Below are 22,096 nucleotides of genomic sequence, written 5' to 3' on the forward strand. Positions count from 1 at the left end.
ATTTAGAAGAATGAGAGATGATCTCATTGAAACATACAAGATTCTGAAGGGGATTGACAGAGGTTGTTTCCCCTGGCTAGAACTAGGGGGCATAGTCTGAGGATAAGGGATAGGCCATTTAAGACCTAGGTGAGGAGGAATTTCTTCACTTAGAGAGTTATGAATCTTTGGAATTCTCTGCCCCAAAGGGCCGTGGATGCTGAATCATTGAGTACATTCAAGGCAGAGATAGATTGATTTTTTGGACTCTCGGGGAATCAAGTAATATGGGGATCGGGCAGGAGAGTGAAGTTGAGGTCGAAGATCAGCCATGATCTTATTGAATGTTGGACCAGGCTCGAAGGGCCATATGGCCTTCTCCTGTTCCTAATTCTTATGTTCTTATTGACACGTGACAAACCTGCCCAGAGAGCTTGACCAGTTGCACACTTGGCTGTGGACATAAAATACGGTCAGACAACATTTCTTCAAGGGTTGCAGCTGATCATTAAAGGAAGCTGTAGCAGGGTAGAAATAACAACTCGTTGTTGAATATGGCATCGCAGAGAAATATGGCCAGCGTTGATCCCTTTGATGCTGATGATGTGAACATCCTGTTGGAAGAGGTGCACCAAAGGAGGATGCCCTATTTGGAGCTGTTGTTTTTCATTTTTAGGGAATACGTCCACACACCAAGGCTGCAATTTTCCAAGCATTCTTGAGTGAGAGTCTGATATTTCCACTTCCTACCCCAGCCATCCTTGTGGTCTTTCCAAAACTGCAATTTAGCACTATATTATGTTGTGTGCTGTGAATAAGATAAGGGATACTATTGAAGTTGAACTGGCTCCAACTGCACAGCTTACCAGCACTGGTCGTTTCTCTGCTGCCTGTTCAGCTCGGGCCACTCTACGCATTATGGCAATTTCTCCTCGGGTTATCTGGAGCTGAGTGAGAAGAAGCCCCCTGTGAGAGGTCTACTCCTCTAGGTTCCATTTTTCTTTTTCATTCTCAGGATGTGGGCATCGCTGGCCCGGCCAGCATTTATTGGCCATCCTTAGTTGCCCTAACGAGGTGGTGGTGGTGGGCCACCGACTTGAACCGCAGCAGTCCGTGTGGAATGCTTGGTAGTGGATTGATACAGCAGATTGACATAGGATTACATAGGTTATACAGCACAGAAACAGGCCCATGCCGGCGTTTATGCGCCACTCGAGCCTCCACCAGTCTTTCCTCATCTAACTCTATCCGCATAACCATCTATTCCTTTCTCCCTGATATGCTTGTCTTGTCTTCCCTTAAATGCATCTATACTATTCGCCCAACTGCAGAGGGAAATTCAGAGTCAACTATATTGGTGTGGGACTGGAGTCACATATAGGCCAAACATTAGTGAACCAGTTGGTTTTTATGGCAATCCGATAGCTTCATAGTCACTTTTTTAATATCAGCTTTGTATTTCCAGATTTTTGAAACCGAATTCAAATTCTCAAACTGCCTTGTTGGGATTTTAAATTCTTGATACAGATATCGATAGGATGGTGACAGTGCCCAATTATGTCTTACTCCTCTTTCAAGAGAGAAAAATTAAAATTGTCTTTCATATACACATATCGTGGAGCCGAAGTACATATCCTGGATAGAATCCAAGATGTGACAATAAAATCCCATAGCTTCCATTCTCTTCATAAGGGCAACATGAGGTTAAAAGACTTATGAAAGTCAATGAAAGCAATACAAGTGGGTTTCCTCTAACCCCCTCACAATGCTCTGCAATCTAACACGAAATTAGAATCTTCCCTAGACATTCCTTTCTGTTCACCACATTATCCGACAAAGCATCCCCAAATATAATCTACCTTTTAAACAACAACAATTGCATTTATATAGTACCTTTAACGTAGTAAATGTGTCCCAAAGCACTTCACAGGAACATTATCAGACAAAATTTGACACCGAGCAACATAAAGAGATAATAGGACAGGTGACCAAAACCATGGTCAAAGAGGTAGCTTATAAGGAGCATCTTAAAAGGAGGGTAGAGAGGTGGAGAGATTTAGAGATGGAATTCCAAAGCTTAGGGCCTCGGCATCTGAAGGCATGGTCGCCAATGGTGGAGTGATGAAATTCGGCGGTGGGCAAGAGGTCAGAATTGGAGGAGCGCAGAGATCTTGTAGAGTTGTAGGGTTGGAGGAAGTTACAGAGATAGGATGGGGCAAGGCCATGGAGGAATTTGAACACTAAAAGCTAGACTTTCCACGATGATCGCTATTGCCCCAAAATGGGCGATATTTCCAGCCTCAGTGTTTTTTTAATTTTTTTAGGATCGCTGGAATATCACCCATTTTAAAGACCGCGAGTTTCAGCTTTTTATTTTGTGCGATAGCCTTTGCAATGTGAAATGGGCCTTAGCGATGTGAAATGGGCCTTAGCAATGTGAAATGGGCCTTAGCAATGTATTCAGTTGTGCAAGGCTGGCATCCATAGCAACGCCCATTCTGCGCATGCGCTTTTCTTTTTAGCAAAGAAGTTTTCCCATGATTCGGGAGTTCAGGGGTCATCTGTGCAAGCTCAGAAGAGTCAAAGAGAGGGAGAGAGAGAAGGAGAGAGAAACAAGAGGTGTCATCAGAGTTGATAGCTGTAATTTGAGTATTGTCTGTTTATTCTTAAATCTTGGAGCTATTTATATAAAAATATGTCCAGCGATACAAGTGTCCATGAGGAGGAGCTGTCAGGGAGAAGCAGGACGAAAGCCTTTTCGGACAAAGCAAATGAGGCCCTCATAAATGAGGTCGAAAGTCTGTGGGACAATTATCCCGGGGTGGGTGTGGGAAACCTCTCCCCCGCACCTATCAAAAAATATTGGACGATATCGTTGCCATTGTATTTCAGTGGCCCACAATAGGAGTGAGGCAGACCAGTGGCGCAAGAGGTGGAACAGCCTTGTTGCTTCGGCAAGAGTAAGTATTAAATTATTACACTTTAAATTGTAATGATCCACTGAATTAATTAGAATGTAAATCTGCTGGATTGTAATTAAGCTGGGTAATCTTGGGTAGCTTCCCTGCTAAGATTTGCACTAAGGTCGGAACCTCCACCCTTTAAGTCTAATTTTGCTCAGATGCCTTACATTTAATCAACAGTATGAATTATTATTATTTAAAGGAATGACTGGAAACAGGCAGATCGCAAACATTCGGCATTTGTTTCATGTTAGTTTAAAAGGAGAATTTTTTGTGCTGTGAGCAAGTCTTTAACTTGGGCACTGTCTCCTTTTTGGTTAGGTTGATGGATGGGGCACAACTGAGCACTGAGGGGTCCGGTCAGCTGGCCCAGACTGTGTGAGTCTCTCCGGCTGCTGTCACACACAGTGACCCAGCCTGGACTGGGGGAGAACTGCCCTGGACACTTTGGGACATTAGCTCCGGCCAAATGGAGGTCTCCGAGTACAGTCCATCGACAGGGTGCCCCCTCCCATTACACTTCTGTCATTGCTGAGCTCACCAGTGGTCCTGATTCCCCCCGCCCCCGGGGAACCTCCATCAATTCAAATAAACCGCCTCCCTCCCCTCAGGCGCCGAATGGCACGGCCCGTGGATGGTGCCTTTCCTGGAGATTGTAAGAGAGATGTTTGGTGTGAAGTATTAGTTCCTAAACACAATCTTATAAAATATTTTCTCTGAACGTTGAAGTTATAACCATGCATCCATTGTGGACACAAGCCATATTAGCATAAAACGTTAAAGTTATGGATGAATAGAATGTGGAGTGACTAATTGTGGATTCCAATATCTGTTGTGTTTCTGTAATAGTACCTAGTCAATTAGCGAATGCCATGCTTTTGTCACGTTTGCAGAGGAAGATATCTAAGAATCGTGTGGAGCAGAGGCACACCGGAGCAGGCCCTGTTGAGCTGCACCCGTTCACCGATTTGGAGGAATGTGTCGCAGCACTAGTGGGCACACACAACCATTCTGCCACCCGTGGTGGTGCAGATCCCGTTGTTGCGCCACATGAGTAATGTGTAAAGCAGTGGTAATTTAAAGTAATTTAATGGCATTTCATTATAATATATGAATGATGTAATGTTATGCATGCAGCTTCTGTACTCTCAGGTTAATCATATGTAACGTCTCTCGTTCACATTTATTGCAGTAGTGTTGCCCCTCGTACATATGCCAGCGCAGCGCAAGTATTCTCATGTCTACCCTTCTCTTCCAATAACCTCAATTATGTTTTGCAGTTACCCAGACTCCCGAGATGCAAAGGGAGGCTCCTGCAACAATCCCTTTGCCGCTGCAGGTGGTCATCACCACAGGTGCGGAAAAAGAACCGAGGAGGAGGAAGATGACCAGCTTTCATCTGTGGTACCTGCGGCCATGTTTTCATAGCGGGGCCACGTGGGTTGCAGCAGGCGACCAGTACCCACGCCAGCCCTGCGGAGGTTGAGTTGGCGAGGTAGGCACGCGCTGCGACGGGCAGATCCAAATGAGGACATGGCCTCACTGTCACGGGCGAGCGTCGACATAGGTCGAGAGCTCCTCCAGGCGCTTGGTGAGTTGACCCGGCAACATTGCCACACTGTCCGCACGAGTAACGGAGGACATGGAGCGGATAGTTGTGGCAATGGGGCGAACAACTGACTCTGTCGATGCCTTGTGATAGTTTCGGGAGACGGCACTGCACCCCAAGGTGCCGTCCTACTAAGCACCATGACAGATGTGAGGCAGGACGAAGAACTTCCTTCTGACTCGGAAGATTTTTCTTCGGAAATGTCTTCTCCTCCAGCCACTGAGGTGATTCTAGCGATGTCACCCACCCTTCCCCCCCCGCCCCACAGCAGCGGGCCTTGAGGTGCCCTGATGCAAGACGTCTTGGTCCCATTACTTGGGGAGTTGCAGGGAAATGGAGGGTTAAAAAAGGGGCGGGGGGGTCAAGGTGCAGGAGGGAAGTGTGGCCGCGGGGGTTGGGGGGCTGTATATTGTTGTTATTGTTAAAAATATATTTCTGTTGAATGTTCACTGTTTGGGATGGTGGGAGACTGTTGTTATATTATTGTTGTGTTACAAATGTTGTTGACTGTTGGAAGAGGTTATATCTGATTGTTCAAAACATTTTCACATTCATCTTCAATTATTAAACATTTTTATTTAACTTTACAATTGTCCTGAAGTGTCTTCTAATAACGAACAGTAAAACATCAATACAATGGTTGGAAACAATGGCCATGGCCAGGCCAGGCAAGGATGAAACATAACACAACTGTAACTGTCACCAATGTAAGTTCACGCAAAGCGTTCATTTATGAGCTGCAGATGCAGGAGTTTTGCAGCTGCGTAACTACATGGGGCTTTTCCAGTGTTGCAGGGGGGTGTGGGGGCATGGATTCATCGCCAGGCTGATTGTCCTCCCCGAGGTCCTCTTCCTCCTCTTCCGTCTCCCCTCTCACCTGAGGTGGATCGGCAGTCTGGCAATTGTTGTCCTCTCCTCATAGCTAGATTATGCAACATGCAGCACATCACAATGAACTCAGCGACCTGCTCAGGGTGGTATTGTAGGTTGCCTCCTGAGTGGTCCAGACATCTGAAGCGCTGCTTAAGCACTCCAATTGTCTTTTTGACAATATTGCGTGTAGCAATATGGCTTTCATTGTAGCGCTTCTCGGCTTCTGTCTGGGGCTTACGCAGGAGGGTTATGAGCCAGCTGGCAAGGCCATATCCTTTATCCCCCAGCATCTAACCGTGACCTTGTGGCTCACTCTTAAACAGGTCAGACACAGTGCTCTCATGCAAGATGTGCGCATCGTGGATGCTCCCTGGAAAATTTGCATTTACAGCCATGATTATTTGTTTGTAGTCGACAACAAGCTGCACATTCAAGGAGTGGAATCTCTTTCGGTTCCGAAACACCTCTGCATCCTGTAAAGGTGCTCGCAGGGTGATGTGCATACAGTCTACTGCTCCCTGCACCTTGGGGAAGGTTGCTATTCGTAAGAAATCCAAAGCCCTCTCAGTCTGTGCCTCCCTGGTCATAGGGAAGCTTATAAAGTCCATCCTGCGTGCGTAAAGGGCTTCAGTCACCTGTCGAATGCAGCCATGTGTGGCATGCTGAGAGATACCGCAAATGTCGCCAGCTGAGGCCTGAAAGGACCCCGATGTGTCGAAGGAAAATGCCGCAGTAACCTTAATCTCATCGGGCAGTGCGGTCCTGATGGTGCTGGTAGGCTGCAGATCTCTCTTAATTAGCTGGCATATCTCACTGATAATCTCCTTTCGGAAGCGCAGCCTCCTAACGCATGTGTTATCGGACAAGTCCAGGTATGATCACTTATCCCTGTAAGTGCGTTGGGTGTAACGTCTCCTCCTCCGCCGCAGTCTGCCATCTCTTTGATTGGGCACATAATGCTCTTCAATATACATTCTCCCATCTCTATTCTGCAGCATGTGATTAGTAATCAATATTGGTTGAGAAATTACAGGCCACCCCCCATCACTATTAGGAAAAGGGGAGGTGCAACGAGACCTGCGTGTCATGGTACATCAGTCACTGAAAGTTGGCATGCAGGTACAGCAGGCGGTGAAGAAGGCACATGGTATGTTGGCCTTCATTGCTCGGGGATTTGAGTATAGGAGCAGGGAGGTCTTACTGCAGTTGTACAGGACCTTGGTGAGGCCTCACCTGGAATAGTGTGTTCAGTTTTGGTCTTCTAATCTGAGGAAGGACGTTCTTGCTATTGAGGGAGTGCAGCGAAGGTTCACCAGACTGATTCCCGGGATGGCAGGACTGACATATGAGGAGAGACTGGATCGACTAGGCCTGTATTCACTGGAGTATAGAAGGATGAGAGGGGATCTCATAAAAACATATACAATTCTGACGGGACTGGACAGGTTAGATGCAGGAAGAATATTCCCGATATTAGAGAAGCCCAGAACCAGAGGACACAGTCTAAGGATAAGGGGTAAGCCATTTAGGACTGAGATAAGGAGAAACTTCTTCACTCAGAGTTGTTAACCTGTGGAATTCCCTACCACAGAGAGTTGTTGATGCCAGTTCTTTGGATATATTCAAGAGGGAGTTAGATGTGGCCCTTACAGCTAAAGGGATCAAGGGGTATGGAGAGAAAGCAGGGAAGGGATACTGAGGTGAATGATCAGCCATGATCTCATTGAATGGTGGCGTAGGCTCAAAGGGCCGAATGGCCTACTCCTGCACCTATTTTCTATATTTCTATAAATCGCTATAAATGCCCTTAATTTGTCCTCAACAAATACAAATGTGATTAGATGATTGGCAAGATTCAAAAAGGCCCTTAAAATCACTCACAAATTGATTCTCCTCACAAGCACCTGAAGCAGCCTTTTACTACAGATCCTCCGAGTTAGAAAATGGCGTCCGTAATGGCGAGTAAAGGTCAGGTGAGTGCAGCTTTTCTTTGGCATCTTTTTCAGCCAGCGATCATTTGTGCGAATTGTGGACGAAATGCTAAAAGTAGCGGTCGGCGAAAATCTGGGCCATAATTGCGCGCAAGTTTCCTTTATGAGCACTATTCTTGGACTTGCATGAGGATGACGTTCTATATATATTTTTTTAAATAGGCCGGGCGGTGCAGCTCATTCTTGTGTGCCGAAAGTTGGGCCAGCGATAAATGGGCTATAATCGGGCGCTAGTTTCCACTTTTCATCAAATATGGGTGATGGCCTGCATCTCAGCTCTTATATGGACGCTAAATGGGCGATGATGTGCCGAAAGTCTAGCCCATAAGCGTGAGAATTTTAAAATCAAAGTACTGCTGAACTGGGAATAGGTCAGCGAACACAGGGGTGATTGGTGAATGGGACTTGGTGCGAGTTAGGATACGGGCAGCAAAGTTTATGGGATATCGGCAGAAATAGAAACCTGTCTATTTCTGTGCTGACGTTGTTCTTAATATTTATTTTTTCCTTTTTTAGATTCCTCCTCTGCACCACCCTGAAGGCTGGAAATTTAGTTCCAATCTCTATCAATGTCCACCTATAACTATTAGAGGATGCTTATAAGTGGCCATTGATAGCTCAGTGACAACTTTCTTCCTTACCTCTTTGACTAGTTTTTGGTCATCTATCCAATATCTTCTTATGTGGCTTGCTGTCAAATTTTGTTTGATAACCCTTCTGTGAAGCGTATTGTGATGTTTTACTATGTTGACGGTGCTATATTGTTGTTGTTGTTGTTGTTGTAGTAGTGTGGGCAATCCACCTCATTCTTTTTGGCAGCTCTCCTTGTAGAATAAATTTGCCATGTTCATTGTGGGGGCTTCCATGCTCAAAGGGAACGCAATTCGGAGACAGGGTTACAATAATATAGCACCGATTTTCTGACTTGCCTTTTCTTTAAGCATAGCTCCCCATTAAGAGAATGGGATCAGTAACTTCACCCATGTATTTATTTTTGAAGTCATTGTCATAGGTGTTATACACTGGATGTGTTTAAGGAAGATGCTTCACATTTTGCTCAACTATTACTATTATAATAATACTATTATAATAATATAAAATGGGATTAATATGCAGGACAACATTGGGAATTTTCATGGTCTGAGTCCCAACATTTCGTAATGCAGCATGTCGGAACACTGCGCTAGTGCTGGCTTTTAATTTGAAGCCTTTGGTGAAGAGTCAGTTGAAGCAAAAAGTTATGGTTAAATTCATTGACATAAGTGATATACACTGGATGTGTTTAAGGAAGATCATCCTTGGTGTAACATGTCTGCTCCACTTTTTGCTGAACAAAATATAATAATATAAAATGGGATTAAAATGCAGGACTTCATAGGTATTTGAATTTTTGAAGAAATTATAACTGAAAAAGCATGAATTCCTAAAGACAATCTGACTGTAGGTAGTTCCCTTTAGTCCTACTTACCTGTAAGATTAAGTTCAGTCATCATAAGATACTGTATATACATTGCACTAACATAAAAGTTGCACCTACAAATTATATTTCTGTGACTGAGTGATTAAACTCCCAAATCCTGCCATTCCACAGGGAAGAATGTGAGAGCATGGTCCAAATGCTTTGAAGTCTTTGCTAGCAAATTGCCAAATGAAGCTTTTGTACTGAGCTTTTGATCAGAGTACTGAGCTCAGTGTCCAGCAGTAGGAAAGATGCCAATTCACATGTTCCTCTTCAACAACTAGTCAGAGACATATCCAAACAAAGGTCATCCAAGTGGTGCCCTTCTTGCTGGCAGATCTAACATGATAGGAATATCTTCTCAAGGGAGGCATTTGTTGTCATTTTTTATGGAGTCTTTCCAGGGGGGAAGACGACAATGGCTATTTTTTTTACCAGTTGCACGCCACAGATGGCACTTCCATGAACCCATCCTGTTCCACAGAATATTAGATTGTTTCTGTTTATATTTAACCAGCCAATACTGTTCTTAACCAGATATTTAACTGTCTATTTTTAAAGGCATTAATCATCATGACATTAATTGCTTTGATGGGAGTCTACTGCATATATCTAATACTCGTGGGAAAAATAATTCTTCAGATCTCTGTCTCACTTGTGCATTGCCAATATTTATACTCACAGTTTAAGATCACAGTTAAAGTTCAACCAGCTCTTAAAATGAATCCTCATGTTAATCAGTCCAACAGTTTCCAAAAATACATGTTTTAAGATTTTTTTTGTAAAACCACATCTTGGGGACAAATGCACAGTACCTGAACAGAGTCTAAATCAGGTTAAATCATCAGAGGCTACTCACCAATTCTCCAAATATTGCAACATCAGAATGAAACAATAAGGAAATGAAATTTTAAAAATAATGGAGGAGAGTTTCCGCTTTGGGCACAATCGGCGATTTCCAGCCAAATTATGCCCAAAACTGTATCCATTTTGCAAAGTTTCTTTCCCCAAGTTTCCGCTAAAACTCATTTGCATATTGCCAAAAGCAAAATCTGCCATGGATCAGCACAATTGGGCAGCATTTTAAAAAAAGAAAGGTTTTGCTTAAAAAATATTCCTTGATATATTTAAGAGTGGTAACTTGATGAAGTTAAACTGGGTACAGCTAAAAATGGGTTTATCACAAACAATAAGCATTTTAAATCACAGTATCAATCCACCACCTGTGAGTCATCATCATCATAGGCAGTCCCTCGAAATCGAGGAAGACTTGCTTCCACTCTAAAAGTGAGTTCTTAGGTAACAGTCCAATACGGGAATTACAGTCTCTGTCACAGGTGGGACAGACAGTCGTTGAAGGAAAGGGTGGGTAGGGAGTCTGGTTTGCTGTCCTTCCACTGCCTGCGCTTGCTTTCTGCATGCTCTCAGCGACGAGACTCGAGGTGCTCAGCGCCTGTGAGTAACCCGATTTTAAAATGATTGAAAATGACATGAAATATATACAAAACTATTTTCTAGTTCCTGACTAAATTTTTAAAAATCATCAAAGTCTTTTAAAAAGTACCTATTAGTGTCCTTGTGCCTAAAAGATCCAGCCTAATTTTTAAAGCCTCCCTGAAAGCCTGCAAACAAGCGCAATTAGCAGAAACTCCCAATGGTGACTGATTCACTCTGGTGGCATGGCCAGTTTTGTGGGTAGAGCATGCTTCCAGCACAATAGTTTAAAACTAGCACAAGAGATCATGGAAGCACGAGTTGCATTGAATGCAATTTTCACTTCAATTTCTGCAATTTTTTGCACCGGTTACGTGATATCCGCTAAGCTGCTTTGAAAAATACAACGCAATCGAACTGAAACTCCAGGCCAGAGAATCAAAACAGGTGATCAGACTGGCAATCTGAGTCAATGATCTCAATTAATTTGAAGCATTTAATTAATGCAATAACCATAAAAATAAACTTCAATTGTAAGCCACTTCAGTTCATAAGTTTGATTTCAAGATGGCATAATGCACCAGGAAACTAACACTGAATGGTAAAGTGTGACTCACAGAGTAAAATTAATCTTTTTAACAAAATAAACTCGAATGTGCTATCTTTCTCCATAATTAAAAGAGCTGTTAACAAAATCATGGGGATTTAAAATGTGTAATTTCTGGAAATGTGATTTTATTAATGGGTCATTAGTTACAGAGAAAAACAGATATTGCCTCATTTTTTTACCAGACGAGGTCTTTCAAATCCAAAGGTTGATTCCTGATCTTAGCTGTGCCACTGTGGAGAGGTATCAAGTAGAGGCCAGGCTACCCTCTGCCCACAGGAAAGTTTCTCTTGCCTGATCTCATCCATAGAGCTACTAACAGCCAGTTAGAGAGCTTTATCGGAAGAGGATTGGTAGCAGCTGGCTTGTCAATTGTCAGACAGGGCTTGTGTGCATTGCATTGGAGACCAAGCAAGGGGAAACATAAATACCTCAAAGGACAGAAGTATGATTTCTAATTCAAGACAGCCTCCCACGCTGGAAATAGCGGATTACATTATACAAGAACAACTCCTGTACTTTGTCTCTCACACTTTTATACATACTTCTCCAATGTTAGAGGAAACCATTCACCAGCCCAATTAATTCTGATGATACCATATCAAGGTTACAGGAGGAATTATTATCTGTCAACACGCATTGCATGTACTTTGAACATTTTCTAGTGCTCAAATTAACGGTGACATCAAATGCTTTCCTGCACTATTTTCTGATATGACACTACAAAGTATATCAAATCCTGTAATGAAACTGCATGAAAGATAAACATAAATTGGCTCAATCTGGCAGTATGCTAAGCTGCTCTTGCAGAGGACTCTTCATGAGAAATGTACAAATATCACAAATGATTTATATATTTTCTTGTTGAAATGTGGGCCCTATCGCTCATAAGTCCAGTATTCGTACTTACCTGCACACCTATTAGCCACATCTTTGTAATAGCCCACAGTGCAATGTGAAACACACTTCCCATTGTGTATAACTGTGCTTTCAGGACAGGTCAGGCATTTTGGGTTGTCATGGTTGCAAGTCTGACAAGATGAGTCACATGCTGCACAAGAAGGAAAAAACAGAAATCAAGCAAAATCAAACAGATTAAACTGTTCTCTAAGTAAAATGACACAAGCCAATTAACCAAACCATTCATGTATGCAGTTAATAGGCTGAAGTTAATGTATGTTTCCAGTGCCTCAAGCAATTCCTCTATTTATAGGTACTTCAGTAAAATCTTAGGACAGTTCCCATTTTACAAACCCACCTTTTATTATGCAAAGTTCTTAGATGTTCTGAAAGTTCAGCAGACATGAACAGTTTTGAAAATAAAACATTACTTGAGCAGCAAGAGATCACTCGAGTGTGAAGGGCCAGTTGAGTGCTGAGTTTAACCTTAGCAGGAGTTCAGCCTTCATGTGCACTTGGCTTAAAATTATATTTGAGGAGTCAAATCTTTATTTTTTTATTTTTAAGAGAAAACTAGTTTTGTATGAGTGACAGCTAAAACCTGTGATATTCAGCAGCTGTGAAATATTGGAAGCTCCTGGATAACATCGAGAATGCTGAAAAAGCTGAATCGAAATGGTCAGTTAAAGAATAAGAAGGGAACTGTTATTCTACAGGGAGTTTATTAAAGATTGCCAAACAGTGGACAGGAGATAGAAGAAGAGCTATGTAGATAAATTTAAGAACATTGCAAAAACAACAGGGCTGTAATAAAGACTGAGTTGAATTATCCAAAGATATGCTGGGGTTATATGTAGTGTTATCATTTTGGTCCAAAAAGGAAAGAAGTAGTGTGGGATTTTGGGCCCAAGTTTCCACAAGAAAAAAAACGGGCGCCCCTCCGAGCTGGGCGCCCGTTTTTCGCGCCTAAAAAAATCCTTGGTATTCTGCACCTACTTACAGGTCCTGTGGCACTCGGCGCAGTCAGCACGAGCTTTGGGGGGGTGGAGCCAGGTCCCGGCGCTGAAAACAGTGCCGGGACCTCTGCACATGCGCGCTGCAGTCGGCACGCAAGTGCAGTAGCTCCAGGCGCCGAACTGTGTGGGAGGGGCCCGAAGCACGCAGCCCCTAGCCCTGGCTGAATGGCCTCACTGGGGCTCCTCCCACGGCGAGCTCCTGCTCCCCGCCTGACCAGACCCGACACCCGCTCTGACCCGACACCCGCTTCCCCCCCCTCCCCGACCCGAGACCCGCTCCCCCCCGCCCCGACCCGACACCCGCTCCCCCGCCCCGACCCCCGCTCCCCCCGCCCCCGACCAGACACCCGCTCCCCCCAACCCGACACCCGCTCCCCCACCCCCCGACCCGAGACCCGCTCCCCCCGCCTGACCCGACCCGCGCTCCTGTTCCCCGACCCGACGCCCCCCCTCTCTCTCTCCCTCCCTCCCTCCCCCCCTCTCTCCCTCCCTCCCTCCCCCCCTCTCTCTCTCCCTCCCTCCCTCCCCCCTCTCTTTCTCCCTCCCTCCCCCCCTCTCTTTCTCCCTCCCTCCCTCTCTTTCTCTCTCTCCCTCCCTCCCTCTCTCTCCCTCCCCCCCCCCTCTCTCTCTCCCCCCCTCCCCCCCTCTCTCTCTCCCCCTCTCTCCCCCTCCCTCCCTCTCTCCCCCTCCCTCCCCCTCTCCCCCCTCTCCCCCTCCCTCCCCCTCCCTCCCCCTCCCTCCCCCTCCCTCCCCCTCTCCCCCCTCTCCCCCTCCCCCTCCCTCCCCCTCTCTCTCTCCCCCCCCTCTCTCTCTCCCCCCCCTCTCCCTCCCTCCCTCCCCCCCTCTCCCCCTCCCTCCCTCCCTCTCTCTCTCTCCCCCCCCCTCTCTCTCTCTCTCTCTCCCTCCCTCCCGCTCAGCGGCACGAACGGCTGCAGAATTCTCCCTGGCTGAAGCACTTTCACACAGGTAGGAAGATGGTTTATTTAATCTTTTCTTGGCTTTTAATGTTTATTCAGGTTGGATTTATTTGTATAATATTTGTAGAAGTATAAATAAGGATTTATTGTCGAATTTAATTAGTTCCTTTCCCCCCACCTCGTTCTGGACGCCTAATTTGTAACCTGCGCCTGATTTTTTCATGTGTAGAACAGGTTTTTTCAGTTCTACAAAAATCTTCACTGGCTCCATTCTACTTTAGTTTGGAGTACATTTTCACTGTGGAAACTTTCAAATCAGGCGTCAGTGGCTGGACACGCCCCCTTTTCAAGAAAAAATTCTGTTCTAAACTAGAACTGTTCTACCTGACTAGAACTGCAGAAAAAAAAATGTGGAGAATTGTGATTTCTAAAATAGTCCGTTCTCCACCAGTTGCTCCTAAAAATCAGGCGCGAATCATGTGGAAACTTGGGCCCATAATTCTGGGAAATTAAGTTGGACAAGTAGGTCCATCTAGGAAACTGCAAACAACAATTAGATTCAATATAAAAATTGAAAAAGAGGGAGAACAGTCAAAGGTAAAGATATTTAACAAGGAAAAAACACATTTCAATAAGATAAAATGGAAACATACTCAGATAAACTGCACAAGAACATAAGAATTAGAAGCAGGAGTAGGCCATATGGCCTCTCGAGCCTGCTCCGCCATTCAATAAATTCATGGCAGATCTTCGACCTCAACTCCACTTTTCTGCCAGATCAAGTCCCATGATTCCCCTAGAGTCCAAAATTCTATCTATCTCAGCCATGAATGTACTCAACAATTCAGCATCCACAGTCCTTTGGGGTAGAGAATTCTAAAGATTCACAACCCTGTGAGTGAATAACTTCCTCATCATCTCAGTCTTAAATGGCTACCACTTATCCTGAGACTATGCCCCCTAATTCTAGACTCTCCAGCCAGGGAAAACAACCTCTCACCATTTACCCTGTCAATCCCTCTCAGAATCTTATACATTTCAATGAGATTACATCTCATTCTTCTAAACTCGATATAGGCCGAATCTACTCAACTCTCACACTCTCATCCCAAGAACTGATCGAGTGAACCTTCGCTGCACCGTATCCAAGGCAAGTATATCCTTCCTCAGATAAGGAGACCAGAACTGTGCACAGTACTCCAGGTGTAGTCTCACCAAAACCCTCTACAATTGTAGCAAAACTTCCTTATTCTTGTACTGTTGTACCCCTTGCAATAAAGGTCAACATAACATTTGCCATCCTAATTGCTTGCTGTGCCTACATGCTAACTTTGTATTTCGTGTATAAGGATCCGTAAATCTCTCTGAGCACTAATATTTAATAGTTTCTCACCATTTAAAAAATATTCTGTTTTTCTATTCTTTCTAACAAAGTGAACATTATACTATATCTGCCACTTTGCTGTCCACTCACTGAACCTGTCTATATACCTTTGCGAGCTCTTTGGGCCCAAGTTTCGGGCCGCACCTAGAACGACTTAGCCCGGAACTGGACGCCCGTTTTTCGCGCCACAAAGTGCGCCTAAAAAAAACTCACCTATTCTCCGGCTCCCTGCAGGTCCTCTGGAGCTGGGCGCGGCGCAGCATGAGCTGTGGGGGGGCGGAGCCAGGTCCCTGCGCTGAAAACTGCCGGGACCTCTGCACATGCGCACTACAGTGGCCGCACATGAGCAGTAGCTCCAGGCGCCCGAAGGGAAGGGCCCGAAGCACGCAGCCCCTAGCCCTGGCCGAATGGCCTCACTGGGGCTGCATGGATAAGGCTCACCTCCCACGCCCCGCTCCCCCGGACCCGACCTCCCCCCCCACCCCCCGACCTGACCTCCGCTCCGCCCCCCCCGGCGACCCGAACTCCACGACCCCCCCCGACCCGACACCCAACGCCACCTACCAGTAAATCCAGCCCGAAGTCTTGGGCCCCGGCCCGTTCAGCCTCCTTCTCCCTTCCTGCCTCCTCCCTTCTCCTTCCCTTCCCTCTCTCCCTCCCTTCTCCTTTCCCTCTCTCCCTTCCTCTCCCTCCCCTCTCCTCCCCCCCTTCTCCTCCCCCCACTCTCCTCCTTCTTCACCCCCCCTCTCCTCCTCCTCCTCCTACCCCTCTCTACCTCCCTCCTCCCCCTCTCCCTCCCTCCCCCTCTCTCCCTCCCTCCCCCTCTCTCCCTCCCTCCCCCTCTCTCCCTCCCTCCCCCTCTCTCCCTCTCCCCCCCCATATCCCTCCCCCTCCCCTCTCCCCCCCTCTCCCCCCCTCTCCCCCACCTCTCCCCCCCTCCTCTCCCCCCCCATATCCCTCCCCCTCCCCCCCCATATCCCTCCCCCTCCCCTCGCTGTCAGAAACACAGACACTGACAGACAGAGAGTGAGAGACAGACAGAGATAGAGACACACTGGAGGGGCCATCCCAGCACGCTGTTGGAGGACTCCCGGTGCTGCAGCCGGTAAGTAGAAAATGTTTTATTTATTGATTTTTTTTCTTTTTTATTAATTTTTTTTGATTGATTTATTTATGTATTTATCATTTATTGTTGATGATGGCTCTTTATTTGTAAAACTGAAGTGTTTAATGTTTGTAAACTTCCATTTAAACCCCCCCACCCCATTCCCTATGCCTGATTTGTAACCTACGCCTGATTTTCTAAGTGTAGACAAGGTTTTTCTGAGCATACAAAAATCTACACTTACTCCATTCTAAGTTAGTTTGGAGTATGTTTTCACTGCCGAAACTTTCAAAACGGGCGTAAGTGGCCGGACACGCCCCCTTTTGAAAAAGAAATCTTTTCCTAACTGAAACTGTTCTAACTGACTGGAACTGGAGCAAACTAAATGCCGAGAATTGCAATTTCTAAGATACTCCATTCTAAACCAGTTGCTCCAAAAAAACAGGAGCAACTCAGGCCGAAACTTGGCCCCTTTGTATCTTCCTCACAGCTTACTTTTCCACCTAATTTTGTATCGTCAGCAAACTTGCGTACATTACACTTGGTTCCTTAATCTAAATCATTAAAATAGATTGTAAATAGCTGAGGCCCAAGAACTGATCCTTGCGGCACCCTACATGTTATAGCCTGAAAATTATCCATTTATCCCTACTCTCTGTTTTCTGTACATTAACCAATCCTCTATCTATTATATTATATTATATATATTACCCCCAACCCCATGAGCCCTTAACTGTATAACAACCTTTTGTGTGGCACCTTATCGAATGCCTATTCGAAATCCAAATATACTACATCCACTAGTTCCCTTTTATCTACCCTGCTCGTTACATCCTCAAAATAATAAAATTGGTACACAATTTCTCTTTCGAAAACCATGTTGCCTCTGCTAAATCATATTCTGATTTTCTAAGTGCCTTGTCACCACTTCCTTAATAATGGATTCCAGCAGTTTCCCGACCACTGATGTCAGGCTAACTGGCCTGTAGTTCCCTATTTTCTCTCTCCCTCCTTTCTTTACTAGCAGTGTTACAGTTGCCACCTTCCAATCGGCTGGGACCATTCTAGAATCTAGCGAATTTGGGAAGATCACAACCAATGCCTCCACGATCTCTGCAGCGACCTCTTTTAGAACCCTAGGACGTAGGCCAGCAGATCCAGGGAATGTGTCGGCTTTTTCTCCCATTAGTTTCTCAAGTTCTTTTTCTCTACTGATCTTAATTACTTTAAGTTCCTCACTCTAATTAGCCCTTTAGTTCCCCACTATTTTTGGTATGGACTATTCCAACACACTCCTGGCTGGCCTCCAACATTCTACCCTACGTAAACTTGATGAAATCCAAAACTATCCTGCCTGTGTCCTAACTCGCATCCTGTGCTCGCTGACCTACATTGGCTCCCGGTTAAGCAATGTCTTGATTTTAAAAATCTCATCCCTGTTTTCAAATCCCTCCATGGCCTCGCCCCTTCCTATCTCTGTAATCTCCTCCAGCCCCACAACCCCGAGATGTCTGCACTCCTCTAATTCTATCCCTTTGAGCATCCCTGATTATAATCGCTCAACTATTGGTGGCCGTGCCTTCTGTTGCCTTGGCCCTAAGCTCTGGAATTCTTTGCCTAAAACTCTCTACCTCTGTTTTCTCCTTTAAGACGATGCTTAAAACCTACCTATTTGACCAAGCTTTTTGTCACCTGCTCTAATTTCTCCTTATGTTGCGCAGTGTCAAATTTTTTGTCTTATAATACTCCTGTGAAGTGCCTCGGGACGTTTTACTACTTTAAAGGCACTATATAAATACAAGTTGTTGTTGTTATACTTTGTGTGTCTTGTACTGTGAAGACAGGTTCAAATATTTGTTTAAATTTCCTTATTCCCCATTAAATAATTTCTAAGTGATCAGCACTTACTTTTGCGACTCTCTTCCTTTTTCCATACTTATAGTAGCTCTTACAATCTGTTTTTATAATTCTAATTTCTCCCTTTGCATCAATTTTTGGTCAACCTTTGCTGGTTTCTAAAGCATTCCCAATCTACTATTCTTCACAGCATCCTAAGCCTCTTCTTTTAATCTAATACTATCCTTAACTTCAGTTAGCCACGAATGGATCACTTTTCCCTAGAAAGAAACAATGGCAGATCATCATCATCATAGGCAGTCCCTCGAAGCGAGGATGACTTGCTTCCATGCCAGAAAGGGATGAGAAATGGAATGGCAGATAAGACAATGAAAAACAATGGACAAAGTTCAAACAAGGTGATTAGGGCACCTATTTTCACAAGAGGTAAAGATGGACCTCTATGGATGACTAGAGAAATTAAAATTAGATTTAAAAAGAGGCATGTGACTAATCTGAGAGTAATAATACAAAGCAAATCAAGTGGAGTACAGAAAATATAGACAGGAATCAAATGAGATTAGAAAAGCAGAGAAAGGGTATGAAGAAATACTGGCAGGTAATATAAAAGAAAAGAAATAAAGATGTATAAGAAGTAAAAGTGTAAAATACTGCACATCAGAAAGAAAACTGGACAACACACATATTCCATGAGTGGTGCTGAATTAGCTCAGGATGATTTTGAAAGAGACCTAGAAATCTTAGTAGAACCTACATTTAACATGTCCAACCTATACAGAGCAGTAATTAACAAAGCTAAGTGAATGTTGAACTGCACAGCTAAAACAGAATATAAATCAGGGGAGATCATCATCAAATCTGATCAGACCACACTTCAAGTACTGTGTCCAGTTCTGGTCATCGAAGTGTTCCCTGGAAATTCCACCCTAATAACTTTTAAAACGGAAGGGGATAGATATTTGAAAAAGAAAAAAAATTAAAAGGAAAAGTGGAAAGTGCAGGGAAATGGGCAGGCAGCTTTTCAGTGTGCTGGTACAAGTCTCGTGGGCTAAATGGCCTTCTTTTGTGAACTGCATACTTTCTGCAATAGATTTGTTTGGTGTTGGTATGGAATCGGTCCCTTTTCAAGATCTAGAAGCAATAGACAAGCATACATGCAACATGAAAGTTACTATCATGAATTTCATTCTGGATGAAGGACCTTCCTCGCTGTCTGGGGATGATCCACACTGTTAAATAATCAGGGAAATGTATTGCTAACCTGTACAGGCAGCCAAGAGCTCAGATTGCCCACTGTCAAAAAAAAAATCCAGCACCACTAGGATTAAACAAGGCACCAAAGAAATGTACCTCTCCCAGAGACAATAGCCACCACCTGATTTACTTTACATAACCGTTACGACTAGCCCCATTGCTAGAAGGTAAATGCAAAGTGTCTACGGTACAATGGATACAACAGCATGAGTGGCAAATAACTTATAATATGTATACAATAGTGTACACATATGAAACTATGATTAACTGTCAAGTAATGCTTTCATGTGAAGAAGAATTTTACAGACTAACACAGAAGGATCACACCAGGTCTTTAGAGAGATAGGCTTACCATGGCAAATCCCATCTTTTATGAAATATTCAGGTCCACAGTTGGCAACACAGGCACCGTCTTTGAGCAGATATGATAAATCCCTACAGCTAACACAATCAGTCTCTGAAGGACCACGACATATCAAGCAGGATTCGTGGCAAGCTGAAAAAGACATTTAAAAAATAACTGTCACACCTATGCCTAAATATAAAATCGAAAGTCATGAACCTGCAGTTAATAATCCTCCCTCCATGCCCCACGCCAATTTACCTTCTAACATTTTATGTTCAGTCAAACATCATTACTCACACTGGGGCTCTTGGAAATTTTCACTGCCTCAGAAGGCATATGTTGACTGTATTATACAGAACCAGTACATCAGTGAAATGAGGCGTGCCTGCCTCCAGAAAGGAGCCCCACCCAGGGCGGAGGGGCATTGAGTGGGTTCAGGTCAGGTAAGCAGCCTGAACGTCCAAAGATGACAACAATTTTTTTTAAAATCAGTATTTGCCCCCTTAAACAGTAGCCTGAAGGGAGCAATGCAAAGGGTATTCCCCCTAACAGCTGGCGGACGACAACGTTGCCAGCAGCGTGGGGTAAGCTGGCGTGTAATGGTGCAGTTGCCCACCAGGCCCACACAAAGGAGGCACCCTCATTTTTGGCAAAGTTAGCATGGGAGGGCACCACAAGTGCGGTTCTGGTGTAACTGCCAGGATTGCGTTCCATGGATTTTTCAGCTTCACTATTACAATGAACATAGTACGTAGTTTCTGGAATTCCCTCTGGAACTGATTGCTTTTGCCAGCGAACCTTTTTTGGGCCTCGGTGGAGCCAATATGGGACCTATGTCAGTTGGCGTAGGTCTGGTTGCACCAATTGGTGGCACGTTGAGTGCAATTCCCAGGGTAGCTGCAAGTCGACTGGAGAGGAGGTGCAGACAGACAACTCATGGACCCTCTGCTAACTGGAATTTGGTATGCCTGTTAAGCAGACTGAAAACAAATCCACCTTCTGACTCCAAATCCACCCTCTGACCCCACTAGGGTTCAGGGCAGTAATTTACTAAATGTGAAGATCAAAACAATAAAGTCGGCTCTCTGAACAAAAATTAATTCACAGCTATGAACATTCAGTTGAATGAACATGATACTATATTTTCCTAAATTCGCTTTCTAAAAGCAAGAACACTTAAATTTAGAGCAGGGAACACCATTTTATACTCACAGGGGTAAACTTTCATCTTAAAAGTGATGTATAATAAGTCATGGGGACCACAAATCAGGCATGCACCCAAATCCTCGATATGTACTGTAAGTACATGAAGCTCTGTACCAGCAGTATGAACATTTACCATTAACTGTTCCACTAAAGGTAGCGAACTGCAAAAATTTATCCCAAACATCTTATATAAAAGGGCCTTTTTAATCTGCATTATTTGCACTAAATAGCTATTTATCAAGTGTTCACCTATCCGTAGCATTGCTACATTTTTTTGTTATCATTTTAACATTGCCTTGCATAGTTCCCGTAAACATGGCTAGCAACACGGTCTCCTTTCTGCCTCCCTTGAACACTGGGTTGTTAAATGGTCTGCCCATTGTAGTATGGCACCATACAGACCAGGAAGATCCCAAGATCAACTCTGCTCTGTGCTGAGCTGTTTGATCTTAACTGAGGTGGCACCAGGTGCTATAATTGGCCTCAGTGCCTCCAGTTTAGGGAGGGAATAAATCCATCCACTTTTCCACTCCTGTTCATAGCGAGTGATCCCGACTGGGCTTGAGGTAATATCGTTTTGTGCTCTGCTATGATGCTCCTGTGATCAAGTGACCTTTACCCTTTGTTGTCTAGGTTCACATATGAAGAACAACCATTTTGATGGGTACCAGGAGATTGCTGGTGCCCAGTGAACCATGTTGCTGCATGAGCCAATACCTTCATGGGAGAAATTGGGGGGGACGGAGGGGGAGGGTGGGGGCGAGGTAGTCTTACATCACATATGATGTAATATTATTTTTATGGAAATTATTTCACAAATGGCACTGAAAATGGGGATCAGGCCACAAATAATACTTCAATATAATTTGCTTTGGAAACTAACATTTATGTGTGATATTAAGAATTTTTAATAACATTGGTATACACAGAAGACATGATTAGAAAGAGTGGAGTATGATTTATGACATAGGCTTAACTCATTTACAACTCATTTCGTATTAGGTCAGCACACTCTTCGATGTAAAGCACATTGTTTGACACACCACCATGTAATCTCAAAATCAACTTCTGTGCAATTTGTTTTACAAGTACAGGGCAACTATACTTCAATCATGCAGTGTAGACGACTGAATTATTGACATTCACTATGGTTCCACAAACAGGCATCTAAAGCTGCAGCATAATCTGTCTCTCAA

General features: G+C 44.3%; 1 protein-coding gene across 1 annotated transcript in view; it reads right to left on the minus strand.

Moving 5' to 3' along the window:
* fras1 (Fraser extracellular matrix complex subunit 1) overlaps positions 1 to 22,096 on the minus strand; it is a 757,390-nt gene that overhangs the window by 325,977 nt on the left and 409,317 nt on the right. The window contains exons 15-16 of the mRNA XM_070871094.1: positions 19,701 to 19,844; positions 11,826 to 11,966 (exon numbers count right to left, since the gene is read on the minus strand). Of these exons, the coding sequence (XP_070727195.1) occupies positions 11,826 to 11,966; positions 19,701 to 19,844 (285 nt within the window). The remainder of the gene's footprint in view (positions 1 to 11,825; positions 11,967 to 19,700; positions 19,845 to 22,096) is intronic.

Source organism: Pristiophorus japonicus, chromosome 2 (assembly GCF_044704955.1).
Source record: "Pristiophorus japonicus isolate sPriJap1 chromosome 2, sPriJap1.hap1, whole genome shotgun sequence".
NCBI lineage: Eukaryota > Metazoa > Chordata > Chondrichthyes > Pristiophoridae > Pristiophorus > Pristiophorus japonicus.